The 24,344-nt window shown below is 36.6% G+C and overlaps 1 protein-coding gene across 3 annotated transcripts in view; it reads right to left on the bottom strand.

Moving 5' to 3' along the window:
• Positions 1 to 275: 275 nt before the first annotated feature.
• The window catches only part of MAP9 (microtubule associated protein 9), a 38,791-nt gene continuing 14,722 nt past the window's right edge, over positions 276 to 24,344 (bottom strand). Inside the window, exons 1-14 of one of the 3 annotated variants that reach the window (XM_072037372.1) lie at positions 18,994 to 19,162; positions 18,693 to 18,789; positions 17,289 to 17,723; positions 14,884 to 15,086; positions 14,388 to 14,499; positions 12,047 to 12,300; positions 11,018 to 11,073; positions 10,330 to 10,495; positions 9,057 to 9,146; positions 8,198 to 8,359; positions 7,578 to 7,723; positions 6,721 to 6,853; positions 1,578 to 1,671; positions 276 to 860 (exon numbers count right to left, since the gene is read on the bottom strand). In XM_072037372.1, the coding sequence (XP_071893473.1) occupies positions 718 to 860; positions 1,578 to 1,671; positions 6,721 to 6,853; positions 7,578 to 7,723; positions 8,198 to 8,359; positions 9,057 to 9,146; positions 10,330 to 10,495; positions 11,018 to 11,073; positions 12,047 to 12,300; positions 14,388 to 14,499; positions 14,884 to 15,086; positions 17,289 to 17,723; positions 18,693 to 18,702 (2,004 nt within the window). In that variant the 5' untranslated portion in view covers positions 18,703 to 18,789; positions 18,994 to 19,162 and the 3' untranslated portion in view covers positions 276 to 717. Of the gene's footprint in view, positions 861 to 1,319; positions 1,672 to 6,720; positions 6,854 to 7,577; positions 7,724 to 8,197; positions 8,360 to 9,056; positions 9,147 to 10,329; positions 10,496 to 11,017; positions 11,074 to 12,046; positions 12,301 to 14,387; positions 14,500 to 14,883; positions 15,087 to 17,288; positions 17,724 to 18,692; positions 18,790 to 18,993; positions 19,163 to 19,274; positions 19,555 to 24,344 lie in introns of those variants that run through there. The other 2 variants (XM_072037373.1, XM_038178709.2) reach the window with 2 other exon arrangements.

Here is a 24,344-nt window from a genome sequence, read left to right as displayed (position 1 = left end):
GGAACAAATCTGACATGATTATTAAAATTAAAGTTAAAAACACATAAGTAACAGCCTGAGTTTAGACAGCAGGCAAATAAGAGATGTGAAGATCTCTAAAGATCTCTAGTCTTCCCATTGATTCCAAAATAGTGAGGCAAATAGCCATGGGAAAAAAAAAAAACAAAAAAACAAACCAAAACAAAAACTGAAGTAGTTTTAATAACTTACTACAGCAACTGGCTCATTAGCAATGATGAAAATGTGTTTGGGAGGGATTTATTTGATCATGGAAAAACAACAACAGAAGTCTTTTAATTAAGTTCCAGAAAAGTCATTTTCAGTGCCTAAGATTGCCTCAGAAGCACCACTGTTCTCCCCGTGCAGTTTTTATGTAAGATTTTGTGTGAACTACAAAACATGCTTCTAAAATAGCTGTTTCCTGTAGGAAACAGGAAATAGATGGAATGTATATGAATACCTGAAACAGAATTAACAGCTACAGTCTCAGCCCTGGATCATTTTACATTTCACCAGTTCCAGTTCTTTTTTTACCATCCCATAGCTACCTGGGTTTGGCCCCATGAAAGGCTGTTTATCCATAATGCACCTTTAATTTAAAAGCTATTTTTATATTTCACAGTGTAACATAATCAAAGGGTTAAATGTGTTCTCTGCAGCTCATCTCTTAATGCATGAAAACACCTCCCCATCATACTGCTTAGCTTTGTCTTTGCTCTACCTCAAAACAGCTAACATCTCCTTCCCCATCCTCCTTCTGCCTTCAGCCAACAGTTCTTCCACGCTTAACTCCCCAGTCCCATCTTCCTCATGGCAGGAGCGTTCTTGATCATGTACTTTCTTCACAAATACACTCTTACCTACCACATAAGAATAAGAGCTGCTTTTGCCTCTCCACTACCCATTTGAAACTGGTCTTGCAGATAAAGGGAGAGAAGCATTTCAAACACATCATCTAGCATTACTGTCCTTTCATCCTGCACATACAGTTTAGCTCCCTTGCTTGTACGTTCCCTTTTATTGAGTTGTTTATCACCTGTTCATCATCTTTTAATGGTTTATAAATAGATTGTCTCTAAAACATTTCTGAAGGCAAACGCTTTAGTCTTTCCTTCTTTTTTTTCCTGATTCTGAATGTGCATAGTTGCAACTGACCACTCATTTTGAGCAATTACTGTCATTACTCATGCTGAATAGTAATAAGGCCTAATAACTTAAATACAACCATTCTGCTAAATAAACTGCTACTTACCATGTGAAAAAAAATACTAGAGTACAGTCTCACGTATCCTAAATAGAGACTTCCAGAAAAAAAGGAATGAAGGAACACAGTATTTAGCAAGACTAAGTTAAATGCAGAATTACAAAAAATAGTGCATTTGCTAAAGCACTGGAAAAGGACAACCAATCTCCAGAGATCGTATTAACTAAAAAGAAAGATGCAACTTCTATTACAGATTCAGTGAAAAGCAGATGTTATTGAAATAAATGACTATTCACTGTCAGAAATTTGCAAACGATCTTTTCTCACAGAATGCAATAGACCGCTCAGTAATTCCTTGAATACATGACTTTACCAGGTGGACTCCAGGGAGAACGCACTTCCTCCCCACAGGCAGCCTGGAGCTTCTTTTGCTTCCTCTCAAGCTGCTCTCTCCTCTCTGTCTTTTTCTAAGGAAGAAAAAAATGTTGTGTGAAAAAAAAGAACTCTACCAATGGAAAAGCCAGAATTATTGCTACACCTTTCTTGGATAAAACGAGAAGTTAACACACAATAGAGATTTGCCTTTTGGAGCTTAGCACATCCTGCTTAGGGATTCAGTCATGCACATTGCACAATACAACACAGAGGCTGCACACTTGATGTCGCTTACAATTAAGGTGACAGTCCCAAGGATGAGCTGGCTTTGTGCACTAGCTAAACAAAAAATGCAACAGAAGGCCTAGTGGATCAGGTATTGTATTTGTCTTGCATGTATTAGTCTCATCTTAATATTTCTTTTAAAAGGGTACTTACACAGTGCTAAATATCTCTCATTACATTAATTTTGATGCATCTGTGTAACTTTCTGTACTTATTAAATCACACTTGCCATGAGCTAATCTGGGAAGTAAACAATTATAAACAAACCTCCATCCATTTTATAAACATTGTAAGGTTCTGATGATATTTTCTATTGTTTCAAACAGCAGTGGTGAGTTAGGATGATGAAGGATAAGCAATACTTGCAATGGTATTTTTGTGCCTGATTAAAAATAATAGTAAATAATTGCTAATTAGTTTCTGAATAATAGGTCTCTTGAATATCATTAGTTAATGTCTTATATTGTTCTGTTCTACATAAAATAAGTGCTCTTCTTTGTAAAGATACCTGCCATTTCATTGTTGTGGAGACCAAAAATTTAAGAGTGCATCTACCTTGGCAATTTAGTATACTGGAGAGTTCTTTACAGGTGCAAATTTTCCTTTTATCACACTTGTAGGTTTGTGGAGTGTGCATGAGCACACCACTTCCTGGCTTAAGGAATATTTCCCTCTTGGTGGAACAAAGGTTGACATTATGAATCAGAACATCACTTAGGAGTGTCCCATTAGACAGGTGGATAAAAAGGTCCTTGAGCTGTTGGCTTTCTAGCACACAAACAGTGCATGCCTAGGAACAGCAGATGGCATACACACCATTGGTAATAAAGATGCACTGTGGATATGCAGGCTTAAAATCTTAATCAATTTGCCAAATCCAACCTTGGTTCTTTCCTCTGTTGCAACCTATCAGCCAGTATTTTGAAGCACCATCGAAGCTTAATATTTTCACATGTGAACTACATTGCTGTGGAAGTACTGCTCCTTGAAGATAGTGGCACTCTTAGATAACCCACGATCCCATCCCTCTGAGGGACACTGCAAGATCCCATGATCCTGGCAGAGTCTTTCTGTTATTCATAATTGAGAAAAGAAATAGTGATGTTACTGCAGCTAAAGGAAGAGACTAGCAAATGGTGGTAGAGGAGTTATTGTAAAAGAGCTTGAGAGGAATTTTTCCTTATTTTATACATATACACCATTCAAACTTACTAATGCTAGCTACAATTGTGACATGTACAAAAATGTAAGAGTACAACATACACTAAAACATCAGCCCTATCAGTATGTTTTTAAACAAAGACCTGAATGCCTTTGTTAACATGAAGACACAATTCAGTTAGGAATATCTATCTGGTCTGGCTAAATCAACACACAATGATTTCATGTTTTTACTAGTAAAGCTGATTATAAGCAAGGCAAGGTTTGCATGGAGAAGTAATGCCCTTTACTAAAACAAGTGATACAGAACTGCCAGTCTGCTAAATAATATTCTCTCTCTGTACAAACTCTATCTTCCTGGGTTATAAGGGATAATTGAGACAAACTGGGCTCAAGTAGCACCATAAGATTCTGACTCCTCTTTTTAGATACGTTTCAGACATTCTTAAAGGGAACTGCTTAGCACCCTAAACAGAAATGAATCTGCATTATCAGTGATACTTCTCAAAAAAAGATGAAAATATATGTGAGCTTTGGAAGCATATTCTCTATAATGGAAGAATATTCTCTATAACGTAACATGTATGATTCATGCTCCTGTTTGGTGTATTTGCACATATCCTGCATATGTACTTTTACAAACATTTAATCTTATTCTACCAATCTTAGAATCTGGATCTGTATTTGACATTCAAAGAGACATTAGAACAAGTAATTGGAAATTCATTAAAAATAAGACTTACTGTATCAGTAGTGGTAATTACATGAGAAATAATGTCTTAAAAGTATGCATATTTCATGTTTATAAAGCACTCTTTACTGAATACATGTTGCACAACCGATTCATGTAGGAAAACGCCAAACCAAAGGTGAAGCATACACTCACCCAGGAAGGGACTTAAGGTTGGTTTGGATTTTTTAAATCACGTCTCTATTTTATATACTTGGATTTGAAGATCCCATGTTCATGAATGAATCTTGATGCTAAGCAGAGAGTCTTGGGTTAAGTTAGCTGTTTTTTTTTTAAAGATAAATTTGACAGGAAGCCTTGCTGACTTCTTCCCTGCCTTCAACACACACCACGCTTTTTATGTTCTCATCCTGGCCACAGTTCACATCTTCACAAGACATAATAAGTGATATAAATCTTCCCTAATACAATAAATAAAAGGTTATTTGCACTAATGAGAGAAGAGCAAAAGAAATTTTGCAAGATGAAAACTAGAACCACAGTTTGTCATACAGCAGATGAAGTTGATTGGATTGATTTCTCTGTTTAAAATTTTTCACTCAATAGCCTGGTAAGAGGAATACATTTTTCACTTAGAAAATTCTGGGAAGATCAGGTTTGTTAGCAGCGTGACTGTCACATAATAACTGAATTTTAGATAGTACAGAAGACTTACAACATTTTAATATTATTCCTCTAACAGCCATATTTCAAACATATTGCAATACCAGGAGATTAAGATTCCAATATAGAAAGTATTTTCAGATAGATCTTATTAAACCACATGAAATGAATAACTCACATTAGCTGTTTGTAACCAAGAAAAACAACAATTCCATTAGACTCATCCAATACAATATCACTTCTTGATGTTTTTTAACAGTATTAAAGTGCCAAAAATATGTGTTGAGCATACTCAACCTCAAGGTAAAATTTCAAACTTCTAGGAAATCATAACCTTACTGTATTGATTTTCAAGAACTGTAAATCTGAAAGAATGCACAGAGCAGCACTACTTCTCAACAATTCAACTAGGTTAACCAAGTACAATGGAGAACATAACACATTTAGGATACTCACTTTTTTCTAGGTTCTTACAAAAAAAGCATTTAATGATTAACATCTAAAAAAATCCATCATAATAAACTTTCTACATGATTCTCCTGTATGTTCCACTTCTCAGACTAGGTGCACGTCAATGACAAATGTCAGACACTGGTAGTAAAAGTAAAAAGTACTAAGTAAAAGTAATCATTTAATCAAGAAATACATCTAGATTGGCTTGAAGAGTACTTGATGACTAGTAAGAGGCAAATATTATGAAAGAAATAAAATGAAAAAAAAAAATCAGAAGCTTAACCTTTCTCAGCAATACTAAAGTATCTCAGCTCAAGATTATCCTTTTTATGTTAGTATTCTACACATTAATAGCCTTTTTCAGGGCATTCGTTTTCATGCCTTAAAAAAATATGAATCTTCTCTATTAAATTGAGTTATCAAAGATCGACACAATGTCCTCTAAAAGTATCTGTAACAGAATTTCCATTATCATAACAGCAGAATGTTTCTTATAGAACTTACAAGGAGGTTTTAAAACTTCTGCTTTAACCATGCATTATGATCAACACTCGGTTCAGGAAATTTGAGGATGAATTCACACATTTATTTCTGCTGAACTGCTAATGAACAAAAGATAATAGCATACTTCCCACTGTATTACTCTTATTTTATTTCCCTTCAAACAAAAATCCCTTATTTTAAAGAATACATTTAAGACTCTCAAAATCCTGCCCTCCTAGATTTGACAACAGTTTATCTATCTGCATGCAAGTATCATCTGCACTCTCTTGATAATAAATTGATAACTTTAAGTGTTTCTCTCTGCAGTTCATTGAAGGTGTGTATCTTCTCTGTTACTATACAAAGTGAAATATTATTCCAGCCAAGGAACATAAGGAACAGAGTCATTGCTGATATGCTATTTGAAATAAAGGTGTGTTAGCTGCAAAGCAAACAGAACAATCTCATCTATCACCAGAGAAAAAAGCAAAAAATCTACTTGAAACTCTTGAAAAGACATTTTTTTTTTTATAGTCTACCAATGGTTTAAATGAGCATGTGTAAGGATCTCAAGCCAGCTGAGTTGCAGGATCCTATTCTTATGAATGGTAACAGAGCCCTTATGTACCGGATATATGCCAGAAATCACAAGGAAGAGAGATAATGGAAGAAATGCTCTCAAACTAAGAAAACTTTGGAAGTCAACATGATGGATGACTGTGGCTTAGGCTGAGGACGGAAAATGCAGATTTTTCTTTAACTAGCAAGTCACACATATTTAAGAAAGTATATGCAAAGAATATTAGCAATCTCTGCTCTAGTTTGCCTTTATATTGCAAGGAAAAAAATATTGCCTTATTGTTGGGACTGGACTACCAGATTAGTTTACTGCTTAACAACTAGGAATAAAACATGCTGTTATAGGGAAAATATAATTGGCAACATTAGAATTTTGCCCTTTCTAGTCAATAAAAATAATCTCAAACCTCAGTGTAACTGCTTTTATCAATTCAAGGATTCCCCACTCTAAATGTTGCCTTGAAGGCAAATGCCTACACTGCTGCAGCTGGCAGTGCTGCTAGCTTTTGCTGGTTTTGCGCTGTAGTGAGCTGGCAATTCAGAGACGGCTTCTCCTGACATGGAATGGAAGAAAAGACTATGAAATTCAAAACTCTAAGTCATGTAGGTAGGAAGAATATATTTTCCATGTAAGCTAAAGATCAAGCACACCATATTTTATCATTTTGTTCAAGAGTATCTGAGGACTAGCTATGTAATACTGCCATCATCTGGCCTCTTGTAACAGCATGAAACAGCAAGAATATTACATTACCATATAAAAGTATTCACACTCATTACTACATTATTATTTTTTTTTTACATAGCGAAAAAAAAAATAAATTACCAGCCATCTTTCATATTCTTCAATAGCCTTTTTATCTTTTTCGTCCTTCTTTGTCTGTTGTATTTCTTGCTTTCTTCTCTCTAGGACTTTTTCTGCCTTCTTTTGTTTTATATATTCTTCCTTTTTTTCATTCCTGTTTAGTGAGAAAGAAGAATAGGAGATCACTGTGTAAGTCTAAATCCTGTATCTGTGACTGATTAACTAAACTGAGTCCAAAGAGATATTTTACGCATTTAATAACAGATCAAGAATATACATATATATTTATAAATCTTTGATGTCTGTTTTCATGTAATTTAAGACCAAAATTTAAATGAAACTATTATTCTACCTACTATGGCATCGTTTTCTCTATACTACTTTCCCCCTTATCTGGTATCATATAAAAATTAGATGTAAAAGTTCTGCAGGTAATACAGTAAATCGAACTCAGTCTCTGAAAACTCTTGGCTTGTAAAACTAACAAAGAATTCCTTCAGCAGACACATCTCACTTGCTTTTGAATTCAGTTACATTCATGCAATTTATTCCAAAAACTTCTTCCTTCCTCTTGCTTACTAATGAAGCACGAGACTAGTCACACAAGACATCGTACTACTTGGTGAATCTTACTTCTCAGTTGTAGTACCTCTGCCTGGGCTGAGTCTTTTGGGGAAGAAATTATTTAAGTTACTAAAACAAAAGAAGCTGTAGAATGTGTTCTCACTGACACTGTGCTTGCTCACTGAGATTGAAAAGCCTCATCCCAAGCAAGCCATTGTTTCCCAGTCACAAGCACATCAAGCACTCACAGAAGACCTACTGCATTTATAAGCAAAGGTTCTGGAAACTGATATGCCAGAACTCAAAGGTAGTACCATTTTTCAACTGCTGATACGTTGTCTTTCTTTTTTTCTTCAACCAATTCCTCTTCTTTCCTCTTCCTGATTCTTTCAGACTGTTTTTCCTTTCTGCTTTGCTCTCTTAAATATTCTGCTTTTCTTTCTTTCCATTTTTCAAATGCCTAAAGAAAATCAAGGATTCATCAGAAATCTTCCCCCTCATCTTTTTGTCAATGCTCTCCTCACTTACACTGGATTAATATTTTTGGTATTTCTTCATGTTCAAATTTTGGAATATTTGTTTGTTACATTGCTCAGAAGGGCATTGCTCATTATATCTAAAAAGCACGTTATTTTCCCTACTACACAACAATTCTTTGCCAATGCATTTATATGGAGTTTATTTTGTATTTAGCTAATAGAATCTAGATACAGAGAAATGCTTGCCTGTGTACAAATGTTTGTACATTAAATATTTCCAACAGAACATTAAATATTTCCAACAGAATGGAATCTCACCATATTTTCTTCAAAGATTAACTATGCTCAGATTTTAGAATCCAGTTCATTCCATCTCTTGCTGGATTAACCAGAATTATTATCAGCAATTTCCTGAACTATATCTGAACCACCTTTACGTACATATTTCACATTACCTTCTGTGCTGCTTCCATTTTCTCTGCATTCTGTTCTTCTGCTTTCTTTCTCTTAAGTTCTTCGAGCTTCTTTTTTTCACTTAACTTCTTTGCTTCTTTTGCTTTCATCGCTTTCCAGGCTTCAAAAGATGCAATTGCTTCCTTTCTTTTAATATCTTCTTTCTAGATTGAAAATAACATTCTACATTTAAATATGCTTAAATATAAAATATATATATATCTGTAGTTGAAAAGTATGCTTTAAACTCATTCTCAAATGTAGGATTAGATTCAGCAATAAAGAAATGGATTTGTAGAAAACATTCCAAGTAACACTCAAATTTAGACTATATAGACTTTTCTATGCTCATTTTTAACTTAACTCACTCAAATTATACAAATGACTTTTGCAAAATGTGTAGAAGAACATGAAATACGTATTGAATACTTAAAATGCAAACATATTAAATACTTAAAAACCCAATCTAACAACTGTATATGTAAAATGTAGGTAAGAATCTTTTGGGATAGGGAGCAAACTCATTTTCCACCAGAAGATATGTTAAAATGTAATGTGTGAAAGGTTGAGTATCCCAAGGTCATTGCAAACAAACCTGAAACTTGATCTAATTAATTTAAGAAGAACACTTTTAACATCCCTGGTGCAAAGGTGTAGGGAAGCATTAGCCACACACCCTTTCACACAACCATAACAATCAGGACATTAGAATCAGTTTCTAATTGGAAACATTGTTTCCAATTAGAGAAAATCAGAGGCCATACAGTAGCAGACTGATGTAATTAGACACAAAGCACAGGTAAATATACTTCAGAGAATGATAGCTTGTCAAATTCTCCTTAAACAAGAGTGTAAACAAACCTTTTCAGTATCGATCCTCAGATTTTCAGCTTTTTTCTTTTCATTTCTCTTTAATTCCAGTAGTAAAGCTCTTTTCTTTTCCAGCCAATTCTGTAAGAATATTAGAAGACTTTTACACTTTGAAAGTGTTTTTAAGCTGTAACTAAAGATGTTCGGTTAAAACAGGTGAATATTATTAGAGCAGCACCAATATAATGACAACCAGAATCACTCCCAGTTCTTCCATGTGCTACTTTAGCAATCACCACACATGGAAAAGTAAGACATGGTTCAAATTAAACTATTTTAAGGACCTTCGTGACAGATTTTTTTTGGTGTGATTTTTTTTCGTGTTAAGTAAAGTCTAAGGTTCTACAATGATTGCTACAAACGTGAAAAACCTTAAAGATCTTTAATAAAATCTCTTAAAAACATCAACTAGATGTAAGCATTAAAAAAAAAAAAAAAGAAATATGGAATATTCTTATTACTCGGGATACAGGATTATTGTTTAGATTTATTGTCTCTCTTGCAAATACATGTAACTGAAGAGTCCAACAAAGTCTAACTGGGAAGAGTGAGACTCCAGGCACTGGTATGTGTTATGAGTCATTTGCAGAGTCAGACTTCAATTGTAAAGGTTTAATTATATATTTGGTATGCTGCTTAAAAATATGAGTGTCCTAAATGTAACCTATTCTACCTTTAAAACTATGCAGACTACAGGTATGAATTTCAGGCTCTAAATTTTGGGTTAGAACCATAAATAGTATTACAAACATATACCAATATGAACAACATCTATTAACAAAAGGAACGTGTATTTTTCCTCACACATATTAGTAACAAAAATCTTTTGGAACCCACATACGAATTGTGATGAAATTCTATACGGAATCCACACAGGTTATCCTTCCAGAGAGAATACTAGACTTGTTTTTACTTCTCCTAAATGGCAACTGAATAGAACATACCAGAAAAAAGAAATTTTAAACAAAGCACCTACTTTTGTTAAGGAAAAATTAAAAATAAAGGAAAATATCTTACATGTCTGAGAATAGTCTGACACAAAATTAGATAACACAGTATGTCCCTCTCATCTAGCTTTTAAGTTTGCAATTTGATGAAAGGGAATGGCCACTGGAATAAAAGTATTATTGAATCTGTAAGCATATGAAAATAAAATACACAACAATATTGATTTCATGAAAATAAGTGTTGTTGGCTCCTATAAGACCTTTATATGCATAGGAGATTTTAATTTTTTTTATTTTGTTGTTTGTTTAAGATCTACCTGGAAAACAGCTGCTCGTAAACTATCTGCTTTCTCAAATTCTCTACTGTTCTTCTGCAAGTGTTTATTCTCCAACACCTTCAATGTTCCCAGGTATTGAGATGAAACAGCTGTAGCTGATGGAACAGCTTTTGCTTTTTTCTTTAAGTTTGCAGAAGACAGAGACCTGTAAAGACAGAAACATATTAATCATCCTTTCATTTACTGTAGCTGCTAGCAAGCAGCTTTTATTTCACTTGATACCAGAACTTACTGTGATTCAGTTTGTACATGCACTTGTGTGGGGATATGAAAGGAGGAAAAAGCACGTTTTCTTTGGGCAGGGTTATTACTGAGAAAACAAGCCATTATTCAACATATTCAGCCCAAGAGCATTTACAAGCTCCCTATACTTTCATCTATAAAAAAGCTTAAAACCTGTTAAGATAACACAAATTGGATTTACTGGTGGACACGAGCACATACTCATTATAGAAATTGACAAAAGACTTGGAGTCTAATCCGACAGAGGAGATACTGAGCAAGGATTATAATAACATCTTATCTCCTATGGTATCCTCCACAGATGGTCAGAAGTTGACAGCAGTTAAGAAAATGCTGTCAGAAAATGAGAGCAAAGTGGCATTGTCAGGGCACCTACGTACATCTTATGCTCCATAGACTACGATAGACAGCATTGTTCTCTCACCTGCAAGATGAAGGTTTTGATTTTTGTAGAACTGTTGCCTTTGTTTCACTTTGTTTCTAAGAAACACAAAAGAATAGTAAAATTTCAGTCTCTCAGATAACAGAACTAGCTCAGGATGACACAGATTTTAAAATTTAACAAGGATGTTAAACATACATACTCATGAAAGCCACTCAAATACAGAAAGGGCACAGTACAATACTGTAAGAAAGTTAAAAAAAAAAAAACAAAAAAAACAAACACCACCTTTTGGAATGTTTGGAATGGCATCTAGAAATGTTTCTTTGTATTATGTTGAAATATAGTCTATAGTTTATAGATACAAAGGAATAAAAAAAACTAAAGGAACAGTGGGCTCCCCTGTTATATCAACATTCTTTAAACTGTTTTTAATATTTACCTTTAACAGTTACATATACCTACATATTTTCTTTCTTATGATAAGGTGTAAAGTACTTTGCCTCTTATTTTTTAATTAAGTCACACAATGGATTCCATCCTCTGTCAACATACACGGATCATTTCAACTTTTCAATCCTCAAAATAGAGATTTGGCATTTTAACTTCCATAAGGATATTTAATTAAGATTTGAAAACACACATTTTACTACCTTTGTCTGTTTTAAACTCTTTGTGTGAAGGGTATTCCCTACGTCTTCCTTTAAACTATCCATAAACTTCAGCATAAAACTATCCATAAACTTCACCATAAAACTTCCTTAAAACTATCCAATTCACTGCACCAACCCTGTCTGAATTTAAGAAGCGTTTGGACCGTGCGCTTAGTCACATGGTCTAAACTTTTGGGCAGACCTGTGCGGTGCCAGGAGTTGGACTTGATGATCCTTATGGGTCCCTTCCAACTTGGGATATTCTATGATTCTGTGATAATTTGTAAGTGCCTTGGGTCTAAAACTTTTACAAGCAGAGTTTTACACATTTAAGGTACCAAGTGCAAATTTCTTTACAAAACTTTTCATTGCACTTTTCATTGTTTTGAACAATAGTAAAAACACATATAAAAAATACCTTGACAAAGTCCTCTGAAGTCATCTTCGACTCCACATGTTCAGACTGACCATCTACTGACGCTTCCTGTGCTGTATCAGTTTCTATTTGCCCTTGCACAATGTTCTCCTGTTCATCTGAACTGTCATCTGTTGACTTCTCTGATTTCTTTGTTTTCTCATCTGCTGTCGTGGTCATTGCTTCTGTCACAGAAAGGGTTTTGCTAATATTATCCTCCAGTTTCAAGTCACTGGGGCTGGTATCCTTCCTCTCATCTAACAGGAGTAAAAAGATTAAGAGGACACATTCGCTTAGACAATATGTTAACAAGTATTTCATGGTTTCTCATTATTGTTATTTCTGTACAAGAAACATATTACTGAATTTCACATAGGATAATGTGCTTACTATATACAACCAAAGTTTTAACAAGTATAAGAGCATGATAACAACATAACTTCCCAGTTGCCTCTCCACGTGAACTTGGCTATAGAGCAGAAACCAAAAGCAAGAGCCATTCTGATCTTCACATCTAGAGAAGTCTACTCTACTACTAAGGTCTGTATGACAATCTGCGTGAAGAAAAAAAAAAAAATCTATGTGTTGTTTTACGGGAGTGTGGGATGCACAAGGATATAATGGAAAGGTTATTTCTCACCTCAGTGGTGAGGATTTAAGCAAAATGTCATGTCAATTTAAATGCATGCCTAAGTGGTGAAATTGCCAGTTAGGAAGCACTTTTTCAATAATACTTAAAAACATTTTTATCAGATCTGAAAATACATTAATAGAGACCTAAATTTGTCAAATAGTTAAGATACAAACCAAGAATATCTATGATAAATACCAAGTTACAGTCTTCTGATGAAAAGAAGTAAGTTTTGGATGAAAGTAACTCCAAGTTAACTGAAGAAAGGAGTATTGATGCTGACAATGTAAGAAATTTAATCACGGTGATGAAGGTAGGTTCCAGGTGACAAAGAAAATTCTGAATTTGTATAAACCATTTTTTATCTTCTGTTGATATGTAACCTTTCATTTTTCACTTTAAGCTTATTGCTAAGCTAGTATAACAACTGTATACAAGCTGTAGGCATCAGAAACTAGACAAGTGTAGTTAAGTTGCAGCAGTCGGTGTGCAGGACACTGTAGACAGCTGATTTACTTTAGACTTCTGACTATATTGTAGCATGAGCTTCACTGAATTTCATGTATAAGTCAGTTTAGCTCTGTTTGCAAAACAGATACAGAGGATTAACCATAATGAAAAAATGCCACGTAAAACCCATAAGCATTGTTGTAGTTTCCTTAGAAGTTCTAGCTATACCATTTTTATTAGTCTGCTTGAAATCATTACACTTGCACACTTTAGCATCAAATTGAAACCCTTATTTTCCAGTCCCTTTTCCACCACTTGACACCAGCACCTTAACATTCTTCTCCATTTATGCTGTCCCTCCTCATGGAGAATCTACACATTCCAGTACACTGATGCTCATATCCTTTTCCCCATACAAATTCCAGCAAAACAAAAAAGAACTAAATGTTTAAAGAAACAAAAATTAAACACAGATCTCAGTATATTTGCTATTCACTACCCAGTAATGCTGTGCTTGACTTTTCAACTTCTGTTCACCTTCCTATACTCAGTTCTTCAAGCCAAGTCCTAACTTTGATATCATTAGGCTGCAGCCCAGTGCACAGACATTACATAGGCCACGCCAACAGCATTTTCCTCACTGTATCCAACAGGCTATGTTACTTGTCCACTGGAGTCTTACACACAAAGTACTCCCAAGCACGATAACCTTAACCAATATGAAAGGTGTTCAACAGCCCATTCCACTGCTTTTCAACTTGGGTACATTCCGTTTTTGTAACACAGATTTTTTTGTCTGACAAAGGAGACTAAGAAATACCCCCAGAACTGAAAAACAATACCAGCCTGAAGAAGAGAAAGGCTTATCCTAGTCATGTTGATGGCAAAGAAGAAATGAGATTAAAATGACTTGTTTTAAGTCTCAAGGATGCTTAGGCAATGATGCCAACACTTGACTCAAGTCAAAAGTGCAAATTCACTTCTCAGACTTCGATCTGTTCCTCTCCAATCTTAGGACATTTCTAGGACCTAATTTCTAACTACTTGGGTTGATACTACACTTAGACATAATGGCAATAATGAGGCTGGGCCTTTCTTAGAAGCAGAATACAAGGAGACATGAGGGCAAGAGAAAGATACTAAATGAATGTAAAGGATGAAATTAAGAAAACCATTGATTTTAAGAAGACTTGAACTGGAAGCTTAGATGTTACCAAGGTATAAATTATGACATTTATCTGGCTGTACATATCTAAGTTCTACCTTGTGAAAGTGGTGTTTCTCCACACATCTGTAAATTGGAGTCTTCAGATCTCTCATTGTGGGAAGTAAAATTAATGGAAAATGGTAGTGAAGTACTTTCTAGCCATGGACCCTTAGATCAGAAAGCGGCAAATAAACAAGTGAGCAATTCATAACAAATCAGAACTATTTAACTTGAGTTTATAATACACTGATAAAATGTTTTTTCAGAACTCTCCAAGTATAATTACTGCCTCACATTCAGAGAAATAAAACCCATCAACCCATTTCTGAACAGCTGCAAAACATAACAAAATCCTGTTTCTAGTTAGAAAGAAAATGAATGATGTTCTCTTATATGCCCCTCATTAGCATTTCCAGAATGCTATTGGAAATGTTTTTTTTCCCCACTCCTATATTTCTTACAGAAAATTTTGACAGCTAGTAAGTTACTTTTTAAAGTTTCCAATGTAAATGGTAAAAAATAAACACATATACTCTTCATTCTCAGTCTTACTTCAGGACTAGGGCTTTCAGCAAACACTTTTTTCTCAGACGAGGCTGTAGTATTCAGAGAAGTTAGGGATGACGGTGCTGAAAACGAAGACAATCCACGTCTAGGAGTTACTTCTTCTGACTTACTAAATTCATTGTCTTTCATGGGGCTACTTTTTCTCCTGGCACTTCTTGGTTGAGGTGATGCTTTGTAACAGCCACCTACTGAAGGAATGCTGATATTCTCAGATGAAAATGAGTATTATAGTTTAGGTTATGTCTAATTAAAGACATTTTAGTATGGAACACTATTTTGTCAAGTTAGATTCAACTTTTTTCAGTTAAACAAGCTATTTAAATAGTACATCTCTCTTAACATGGGGCTAAATACAAGCAGCTATATAAGGGATTACTGACATTTCAGAAAGTTTAATGGAAGTTATAAAGCTTATAACACAATTTCGTAGACAGAAAATCTAGAAACTTTTTTTTTCCCTTTTTTTTCCCCATTTATCATTCTCTCTATGTATATATTGAAACTACATGTACATGTAAGAACTTATCTGCAGTCAGAGACAACTGAAAAGTTTTCATCAACAGAAAAGAGAGCGTGTATGTAACAGCACTGTTGTAAGAAAACCTTTTTGTTATTCTGCTTAACTCTCTTTATCTACTAGAGAAAATATAAAGGGAAGACTGCTTCTCTCCATATGGTGCAGAGCAGAAAAACCCTGGGTAGAAGAAGACATCATGAGAAATGTGGTCAGAGGAAGGCCCACAGTATACATCCACCTTCGTCAGTGATGTCTCCGTTCCTTCCCTAAGTCAGTCACTGAGCAGCAGATCTACTATGCAATGGTTTCTCAGAGATTTCTATCCTTTGGCTCCTAAACTTCTTCCAATCTTCCTCGCATTTTCTCCCCCCTACCCTGCCACTGACAAGATCAACAGCTTTCTATGTGCCTTTTGCTTGATGTATGTAGAGACACATGGAAACACATATCTAATTCTGCAGACTGACACGGAAGAATTACCTATTAAGTCCTTGCTCATATACACCTATCACAGGAAATGAGAGAATCACCATGGCCATTCAGCACATTCAGCAGTGTAAAGCCTAATTATACAGTTACAGTGAAGTTTGGAGAGCTGAGAGGTCACAACAATATTCTTACAAGTGACTTATGGCATGGCAAAACTGTCAGTGCACACTAACATCAAACGAGCAGACAAAGCTGGTAAGTCTTTTGTTGATGGAGTCCTCTGTTGGCTAGGGATGTATTTGTCTAATATGAGTAAGTTCACAACAGTTGACCATTGAAGACAATATACCAGCATTTACATGAGGAAAATGTTTTTTCTCCAATGTTTTTTCTGCCCATGTAAAAACTACACAGGCATTCTGGCCATGAAAGAAAGACATCTAGAGTGCCTAGCTGCACAATCAAGTATCTGGCACTTTGGTGCCATCATGTGGAAAGAAAAAAAGTAGTAGATACCACTAATTATGCTTTATCAATTTCAAAGTTGTCATCTTCCATCACAGGTAATGATCACCCATAAATTCCTCTTGAAATAAAACCAAAAACTGTATAATGGAAACAGAGCACAGAAAATTCTTCCCATACTGGCAAGTAGGTAAAAAACATTAAGTCTTTCAACTTCTAAAATTTTTAAAAGTACATACAACCAACTAGCAGAATTCTAAGTTTTGCTTTGCATATTATAAAATAAATTAGCTCTTATAATGAAACACTGAAGTCCTCTTTATGTCACTAAACTTTTTTTTTTTTTTTTTGAATATGCATCCAAAGTAGCTCAGTAGCTACAAAGTAAAAGATCATTTTAAGTCCTGGCTTTGTGGTGGTAAGAAGTCTAGCACCCATAACATTTTGGTTATGGCTCATATTCTGACTTTCTATTACACAACAGCAGCATGAAATCTCAGCATCACGACTTCAACACTGTATTTGTGAACACTGTGTTCCAGCTTCATTGGCCGTGGAGAGGAAGGCCTGTTTAATGACCTTTCCATTAATGGGTGGGTGGATGCCTTGAACATCGTGTAAACATGACTCTCTGTGTTATGCACACATGGAGAAGGCAAAGCTTTAGCCCTCCCACACCTTCCATGCAGAGGTACTGATGGAAAAGTAAACTTTAAGTACCCAAATGGTTGGTTTCCATCTCCTGAAAGGAAAAGACAGATAGGGAACTGCTTGATACTTGACCCACCATGGGTCAGATTCACATCCAAGCAGGTTATCAAAACATGTATTATTAGAAGAACATTAAATAAATACATCAAAAGTCAAAACAATTTAAAATATACTTAACACATAAAATAACCCTAATAACAACACATTTTAAATAATATAATATGGCTAAGCAAGCAACAGCAACAATACTCAAGTGCTGTCTTTTCACCTGATGCTGATGCATTTCTTGTTTTGTGCATCCTTGGCTTTGGTATTGGTTTCTTTTCCTTTTGATCCAGTGTAATAGCCTTTCTTTCTTTCTTTAGTTCAGGCATAGGCAAATCATTGCAGTGGTCAATCTCACTCATATGACACTGCAATTCAGCAGCTGAATGCTCTTCATTATTTTTTCTGTCATTGTCTTCATTTTCACTTTCCAAACAGTGCACTTCATTTATTTTGTCATGTATGTTTTCACTTTCTGAAAGTGGTTTTTGCTGAAGTTTCCTTTCATGAAAGGACAAACTCAAGTCATCAACACCTTCATTTTCCAAGTCAGCTGCTTTTTGTGATGCACCATCATCTGAGGGAGGACTCTCAGAATCAACAGATTTCTTACTGCTGTCAGCATCTGAATTGCTTTTATGACGTTCCTCCACAATATCTGAAAATAGTATATTAGCAGTTTTTGAGACAAATGGAAAAATACAGAACACAGAAACTATATCTTCTATGATTTAAATGTGTTTTTCATATAATTTTCTTATATTTGAATATACTTTCCACTCCAAAGTTAAGGTTCACATGTTTTTTAAAAATATGTTTATCTTTCTGTAGACTGTTATTACCAATTTACATTATTTCAGATTCAAATACTCAAGAGAGGTGACAAAAAATGCTGTCATAGTTGAGTATAATATTTAATCCACGAGGAGCTTCTTTATAAAGGTTGTCTGCATACGAAAATCAAAGCATCCCACTGACTTTTAAAAGATGCTTCAAATGTAAGCAAAATCACAGGTATTACATACATTTAGTCATTTTAGAAACACATTACAATATTCAGGATTCATACTTCTCTTAATATGCAGCACTGTATCAGGAATTCACCATATCAGTCATTAGGTCAACCTAATTAGCCTAAACATAAACATTACCAAGTATCAAATGCATCCTGGCCCTGGAAAAATTGCCAGACCAAACCTGTTGCTGGCTTGCTTACACTGCCAGGCAAGCATGCTCTGCAGCACATCTTGCATCTCAGATTGTCCTGTCTGGTAAAACAATAAAGCAGCATTATGGCTTTCTCTCTGACCATGTCAACTCTTTTCTCTCTGCCCACTTATGGTACTGTGCACTGTCTCATCCAGGTGCAGATTTAAAAACTTGGCTTAGATGTTTCATATCTATAAGAAACAGCACATACTGTGTCTAGTCTAGCAGGTTGGCAACACCTCTAACTTTGCCAGGAACACAGCTCCTAATTTTGTAGTGTAGGACTAAGTGCTTCAGAAATTGATAGAATATGAATCTTGGAACATTCATGCATAGTGACTCACAAAGATTCCTTGTGATCTACTAATGAGTTACAAACAGAAAAAAAAGCAGGTGAAAATTTTTAATTCTGTCTTACCATTTAACATGTCAACTTCTTCACTCTCAAAGTCGTCTGAGTAAACAGCTGTTTGTTCCCTTGCCGCATGAGCAGAAATTGCTTCTTGTAGCTCACCCTGAAATGGGATTGCAAATAACTTTCATACAGAAGTTTCGCTTCTTCAGCACAAATCCCCTCCTCCAACACATGCATAAGGAAAACTGTGCAACGGAGATTACCCCATTTAACGTTAAATTCCTAAGAAGGGTAAGTACAACACAGTGTTTTCACTCCATCCTCATTCTCCCCATTTTTAAGTGTTAAAAATGCCTCCACGTACTCAGCAGCGTGGCCAGCTGAGGGCAGCCTTTGCCCACGAACTACACCTCCTATTTTCGCTCGTCAATTTCACCTGCAAAGCCGCTGGGCAGACGGGGCAGTGCTACGACCACCCCTCCGCAGCAGGGGAACGCAGGCGCGCAGAGACCCCCCCCGACTCGCCTAAAACCCTAACAGTGCCTTGCGGGGGGATCAGAGGAGGCAGCAGCCGAACAAGGCGCCGACCCCAAGCTTTCCGCTTCCCCCCGATGCCCAACCACCGCCTGCCCCTGCACACCCGACCTGCTCCCGGGGCCTGCGGCTCCCCTGCGCCGCGCCTCTGGGCGCCCCCGCCCGCCTGCCGCCGCCTTGCCCCGGCATGGCGCCCGCCTGCCGGCCCTGCGCCTTGCGGCGTCCCGCCTGGCTGCGGCCCCGGGCCGCGGGCTGCCTTGGGCCGCCCCGCATGGCCGCCTGCTCCCGCACGGCCGGTCCCGCCGCCCGCATTGCCCGTCGCCTGGCGACGCCGCCGCGCAACCGGGAGCGGACAAAGGGCGGGCGGAGGCCCGGGGGTGGGGGCCCAAGGGGCCGCCGCCCCGCTGTGGGCTGCGGGCTTCGGCTGGGGAGGGCGGCAGGCGGCGGGCCCCGGAGGTTGTGGGCATCGCCGAGCGCCCTCCTTCTTGCCCGAGGCGCTCCCTTTGTTTGCTGGTGCCGTTCTGCTTGGGGTTTTTATTTTCCCTGTCGTCGTACTCTCACTCTGTACCACAAGAATAAAATACTGTAAAAACCCTTCATGCTTTTCCTGAAGGGGTTTCTACTTTCTACTGCTTAGGCTGGAGATAGGGCTCAGCAGTGGGTACATCTATGCATCTAAATTTGGGCTGAAAACCTACTTCATCTGTGCTTTGCAGAATATATGAGGGTTTGAGAACCCGTGCCTATGTCCTACGTGTAACCCGCATAGCTGCTACCATGCGGTGGATACACGCGCTCCACTCCGTCCATGCCACTGCAGTAAGATTGGAGGGACACATTTTCATCCACCCCATTCTCAGAGGCAGGTGGCTGTCCAAAAACTTCCACTATGGATTCAAGTGGAGAGCTCTTTCTCTAAGGAATGAACTCCCTGTAGCGCTTTCTGAAAAAAAAAAAATTCATAGAACCCATGCATTAGTTTGAATGAAATCCTAGGGATGAAGGAACAATAGTGACATCAAAGTAAATTACCTGGTGCTCACATCTCCCGATACTCTGATTCTTATTTCCCAAAAGGTCCTTGTGCAACACACCAACAAATACCAATCTGCAGCTGATCAGGTGCTTTGCTAAGCAGCACACGTCCTGCTAAGCCGACAGTCTGACGGGTCACCTGTAATCTGTATGAGCAATTCAGGGATGCAGGCAATCAAACGCCAGGATGCTCTGGGAATATTGATCTCATGCATCAAAAGAAAATTGCCGGTTTCAGGACCACATACAGATATGGAAGATTCTTCCATCAGTTTAAATGGTTGTGTTCTCTGCCTTTCTAAAATAAGAGGAGTTTTTGTCTTTCCAGTGTTTCAGTTGTCTTAGCAATAATAAAGGACTTTTGACATGCTCTCTGCACTTGTATTATATTTGCATATATTAATCTTCCCCAAAATGCACTGCACTTTCCAATGTTGTACAGAAGATAATATCTCTGACAGAAACCATGAGAGAATACGTAGGGCACAGACTAAAGCTTTAGGACTTCTACCACTTGTTTATTTTTGAGAATTACATTTTAAAAGCAGTGCAGATAAGCAAAGGCCACAACACATTGAGGAGAAAGAGGCCCCACATTCTAAAGAGCAACCCTAGCATTAAACTAGCAAATAATTGTGAAACATTATTTGACATTTGTGTACCCTCTGTGAGCAGCAGTTTATTTTCATTTCTTTATGACCAGCTAATGCTTGGTCTGCTGACTATTCATGTATCTTGTTGAGAGTTACACTTGATGCGCAATATTTTTTTCTTCTTATATTTGAGTCTGTGCCATCTCTCCATGGAAGCTGAAATTGGACATGTTTAAGTAAAAAAGAATAAATGTGTATATTCTTTCTCGGTAGTAATGTTAGCAGTTGCTGTTGAAGGCTAGGTTATGTAATATTACAAACATCTGAGATGGTGATTTTATTAGACTCCAGAAGGTGGCAGCAAAATGTTTTAAGATTTAAAAAAAAAAAAAAAAAAAAAAAAAAAAAAAGTTTATTTTTGACTTGCCCGCTTTATTCTAGTTTCTTTTCCCTTACGGTTGATGTGTATGGTATTTTTGGACAGGCATTGCATTTATTTAGATCATTTTTCCAGGCTTGCACACTCTATATAGAAGGAAGATTTGGTTTAATTATGTTATTTAGATAAGTGAGACAATGGAGCCTAATATCAACAGTATTATTAAATATTAAATGCTTGGAGTTCGTAGGATGTGAGAACAAAGATCAATACTGTCAGAGATAAAGAACTCAAAATGCATGAAGATGTTTTTGTCAGAACACATGAACATCAGTTCTGCATCTTACAGTCTTACCTCGAGCAAAAAGCCCATTGACACCCACTGAAGGCTTATGGAAAACAAAAATCATAAGATTTTATGGGCTGAAAGTTATCACTAATGTCTTTTTTTTTTTTTTTAATTAATAACTGCTGAATAAATCATAAATATAAATTTGACAAAGAAATGTACACTAGAAGGTGAAGTTGCTATTTCTCTCACACATGTACATGAAGCACTGAGAAAAACACTCTAAATAATCCCGGCAATTATATTAATTTTGCTAAAATAAATGTAGAAGTAGCATTTAATTCTGTTGCCCAAATGTATGTTAGTCTCTGCCCTGTCCAGAAAGTTGAAAAACAACCATTTTAAGACAAACAATCCAAAAATGTTACAGTGGCAAGCATCACAATGCAATGTAATTCTAGCCCGGAAACAAACAAACAAACAAACAAACAAACAAAAATTTATGTACAGAAAGCATTTGGGTATGATGAGTTTTTCAGATGGTTAACTCATATGCACATCTATTACTGTGTGCCATACCTTGAAGAGCTATGTCTGTCTGGCCAAAATATACTATCCTTTTTCTGGCTATCTGAAAGTAAAAACAGAAGTATAATCAACCTTATCTTATGCCTTTAGGCTAGGTCTGCTGGAGAAGATCTGCAAGTCATCCAGCATTGACATGGCGGAGCTGGGTTTGACCTTTGCTACCTCAGAAGATGAGAGCAGAGTCACTGGGTTGGGAAAACATTCTGCATAGTTTGAGCTCAGAAAAAGCCACATAATTTCATAGGCAAGTTTGCAGCACATGCTATCTCAGCCACTCTCAGCAAAGTTGCCCAAAACAGCTTAAAACAGCTCTAGAGTAACTAACTGCAAAAGCAGCCAGTAGAGCAAAGGAATGTGCAACAGCAGTTCAGCCTTTTGTTCTCTTCATCAGTATTATTTTGAGTTAAATGTCATTCTTTCTCAGGGAACAGTCTATTCAAAACATGACATTACCGATCTAACTGGAAAGTATTTGACAACTCACCTTAATTAACTTAACTCATATTGGCAGTCCTTTACAAGTATCCCTGGATTATTTCACAGCTACTTCTGCCAGAGTGGAAGGCCTTGGGCTGTTCTTATAAAAAGACCTTTTTGTACCTCTTAGTCACTTCTGGGAAGACAGACTCAGGTGTATTCCATAGCTGTCTGATTCCTTTCCTTTCCTTTCCTTTCCTTTCCTTTCCTTTCCTTTCCTTTCCTTTCCTTTCCTTTCCTTTCCTTTCCTTTCCTTTCCTTTCCTTTCCTTTCCTTTCCTTTCCTTTCCTTTCCTTTCCTTTCCTTTCCTTTCCTTTCCTTTCCTTTCCTTTCCTTTCCTTTCCTTCCTTATTTTTCTTAAAAGAAACTGTCATTCTTTAATTATTAGTACAGCAGCTTGGTCCTCACAACATAAATGAAAAAGGTTGTATTCCAATAGATTACAAAGTACTGTGGTTTTCATCACATCTGGGACCACAAGAAAGAAAAGTAGTCAGATTGAAACATCAGCTTAAAATTTAGCTTGACTTTTTCTTCATCATTTATTATTTTACTGGAACTGTATTCAATGGTTTCCTACTATGTTTCCAGAGGAGAACAACTAAAGCTTGTAATGCATTCTTAATGCATTGAACATAGTAATATCCATAAAACATGCTGCTATGGAAATTAGGTAGGAAATCCACATTGTCATCAAATTCATACTCTCAATTTTATATCTTGATCTTGATTTGCAAGTAGTTTAAGACAATTCTGTCAGGATAAGGAGGTATGCCAGCTTCAATTGGTAGTTTATTGGTCTCAGGCATATTACCTTAAACCTGAATTTGAAAAATTTAATATATGTAGGAGTAAGCATAGATGTCTGCAAAACTGAGGCAAAAGAAAGGTGGTTAAAGCAAATAAATTAATGACAAATTAATTTATATAGCAGTATGTAGAGGCCCAAGTTTTTATGACTGGTTAATTTAGTCCTGAGCATTAGACTTAGAAGCAGCAGATGGAGGCAGATATCAAGAAAAATAAATAAAATAAAATAAAATAAAATAAAATAAAATAAAATAAAATAAAATAAAATAAAAGGTGTTATTTCTCTTTTAAAGTTATTTTAAGCTGCTTTTTTTTTTTTTTTTTTTTAATAGTACTTGATGTGATTTTAAGGAAACACCACAAACAGAATACAGAGAAATGAGACACAGCTGTCTTGCTGTCTTCTTGTTGGGCTTGGTCATGCTAACAGACAGTGAACTTTTCAAACAGACAAAGCTCGTGTGTGTTACTGACAGCAGATTAGACTTCCGGTAAGGGGAGTCAGAAAATGCAAACCTTTTCACGTTAAGTGGAGTCATTTTGTGTACAAATGACTCAAGCTACTGGTATCTTTTGTATCTAGATATATTCTCCTTTTAAAGCCTTGCAGATGTGAGCTCTGGTTAAATAAACACCTTTGATAGAAACCTCACAGGCTTGTAGTTTCACTAAACATCTCTCACTCCTGAAGCATTCGATGTCTAATGCCGCATTAATGCTGACAAGAAAACCCAACAGCTGTTAAGTGCTGAGCAGCAACTCAGGCCTTTAATGTTATGGCACATTTCACAGTGAGAGGAAGAAGGTTTGTCAGATTATCACCTGCACATTTGAGAAGTGTCAGGACTCCAGCTGTTTCCACCTGCAGGGTCACCAGAGATGGGTACACAGGACCTTGGGTTAAAGACTTGGACAATGTCCTGCAGCCTTGCAGCCCCAAGGGACAAGAAGTCTGACATCATTAAAATTAATCAGAGAAAATAGATGCAGTAAAAGGCCAAATTTAATTG

The sequence above is a fragment of the Anas platyrhynchos genome, chromosome 4 (assembly GCF_047663525.1).
Source record: "Anas platyrhynchos isolate ZD024472 breed Pekin duck chromosome 4, IASCAAS_PekinDuck_T2T, whole genome shotgun sequence".
Taxonomy (NCBI): domain Eukaryota; kingdom Metazoa; phylum Chordata; class Aves; order Anseriformes; family Anatidae; genus Anas; species Anas platyrhynchos.
This window is presented reverse-complemented; position numbering and strand designations above follow the sequence as displayed.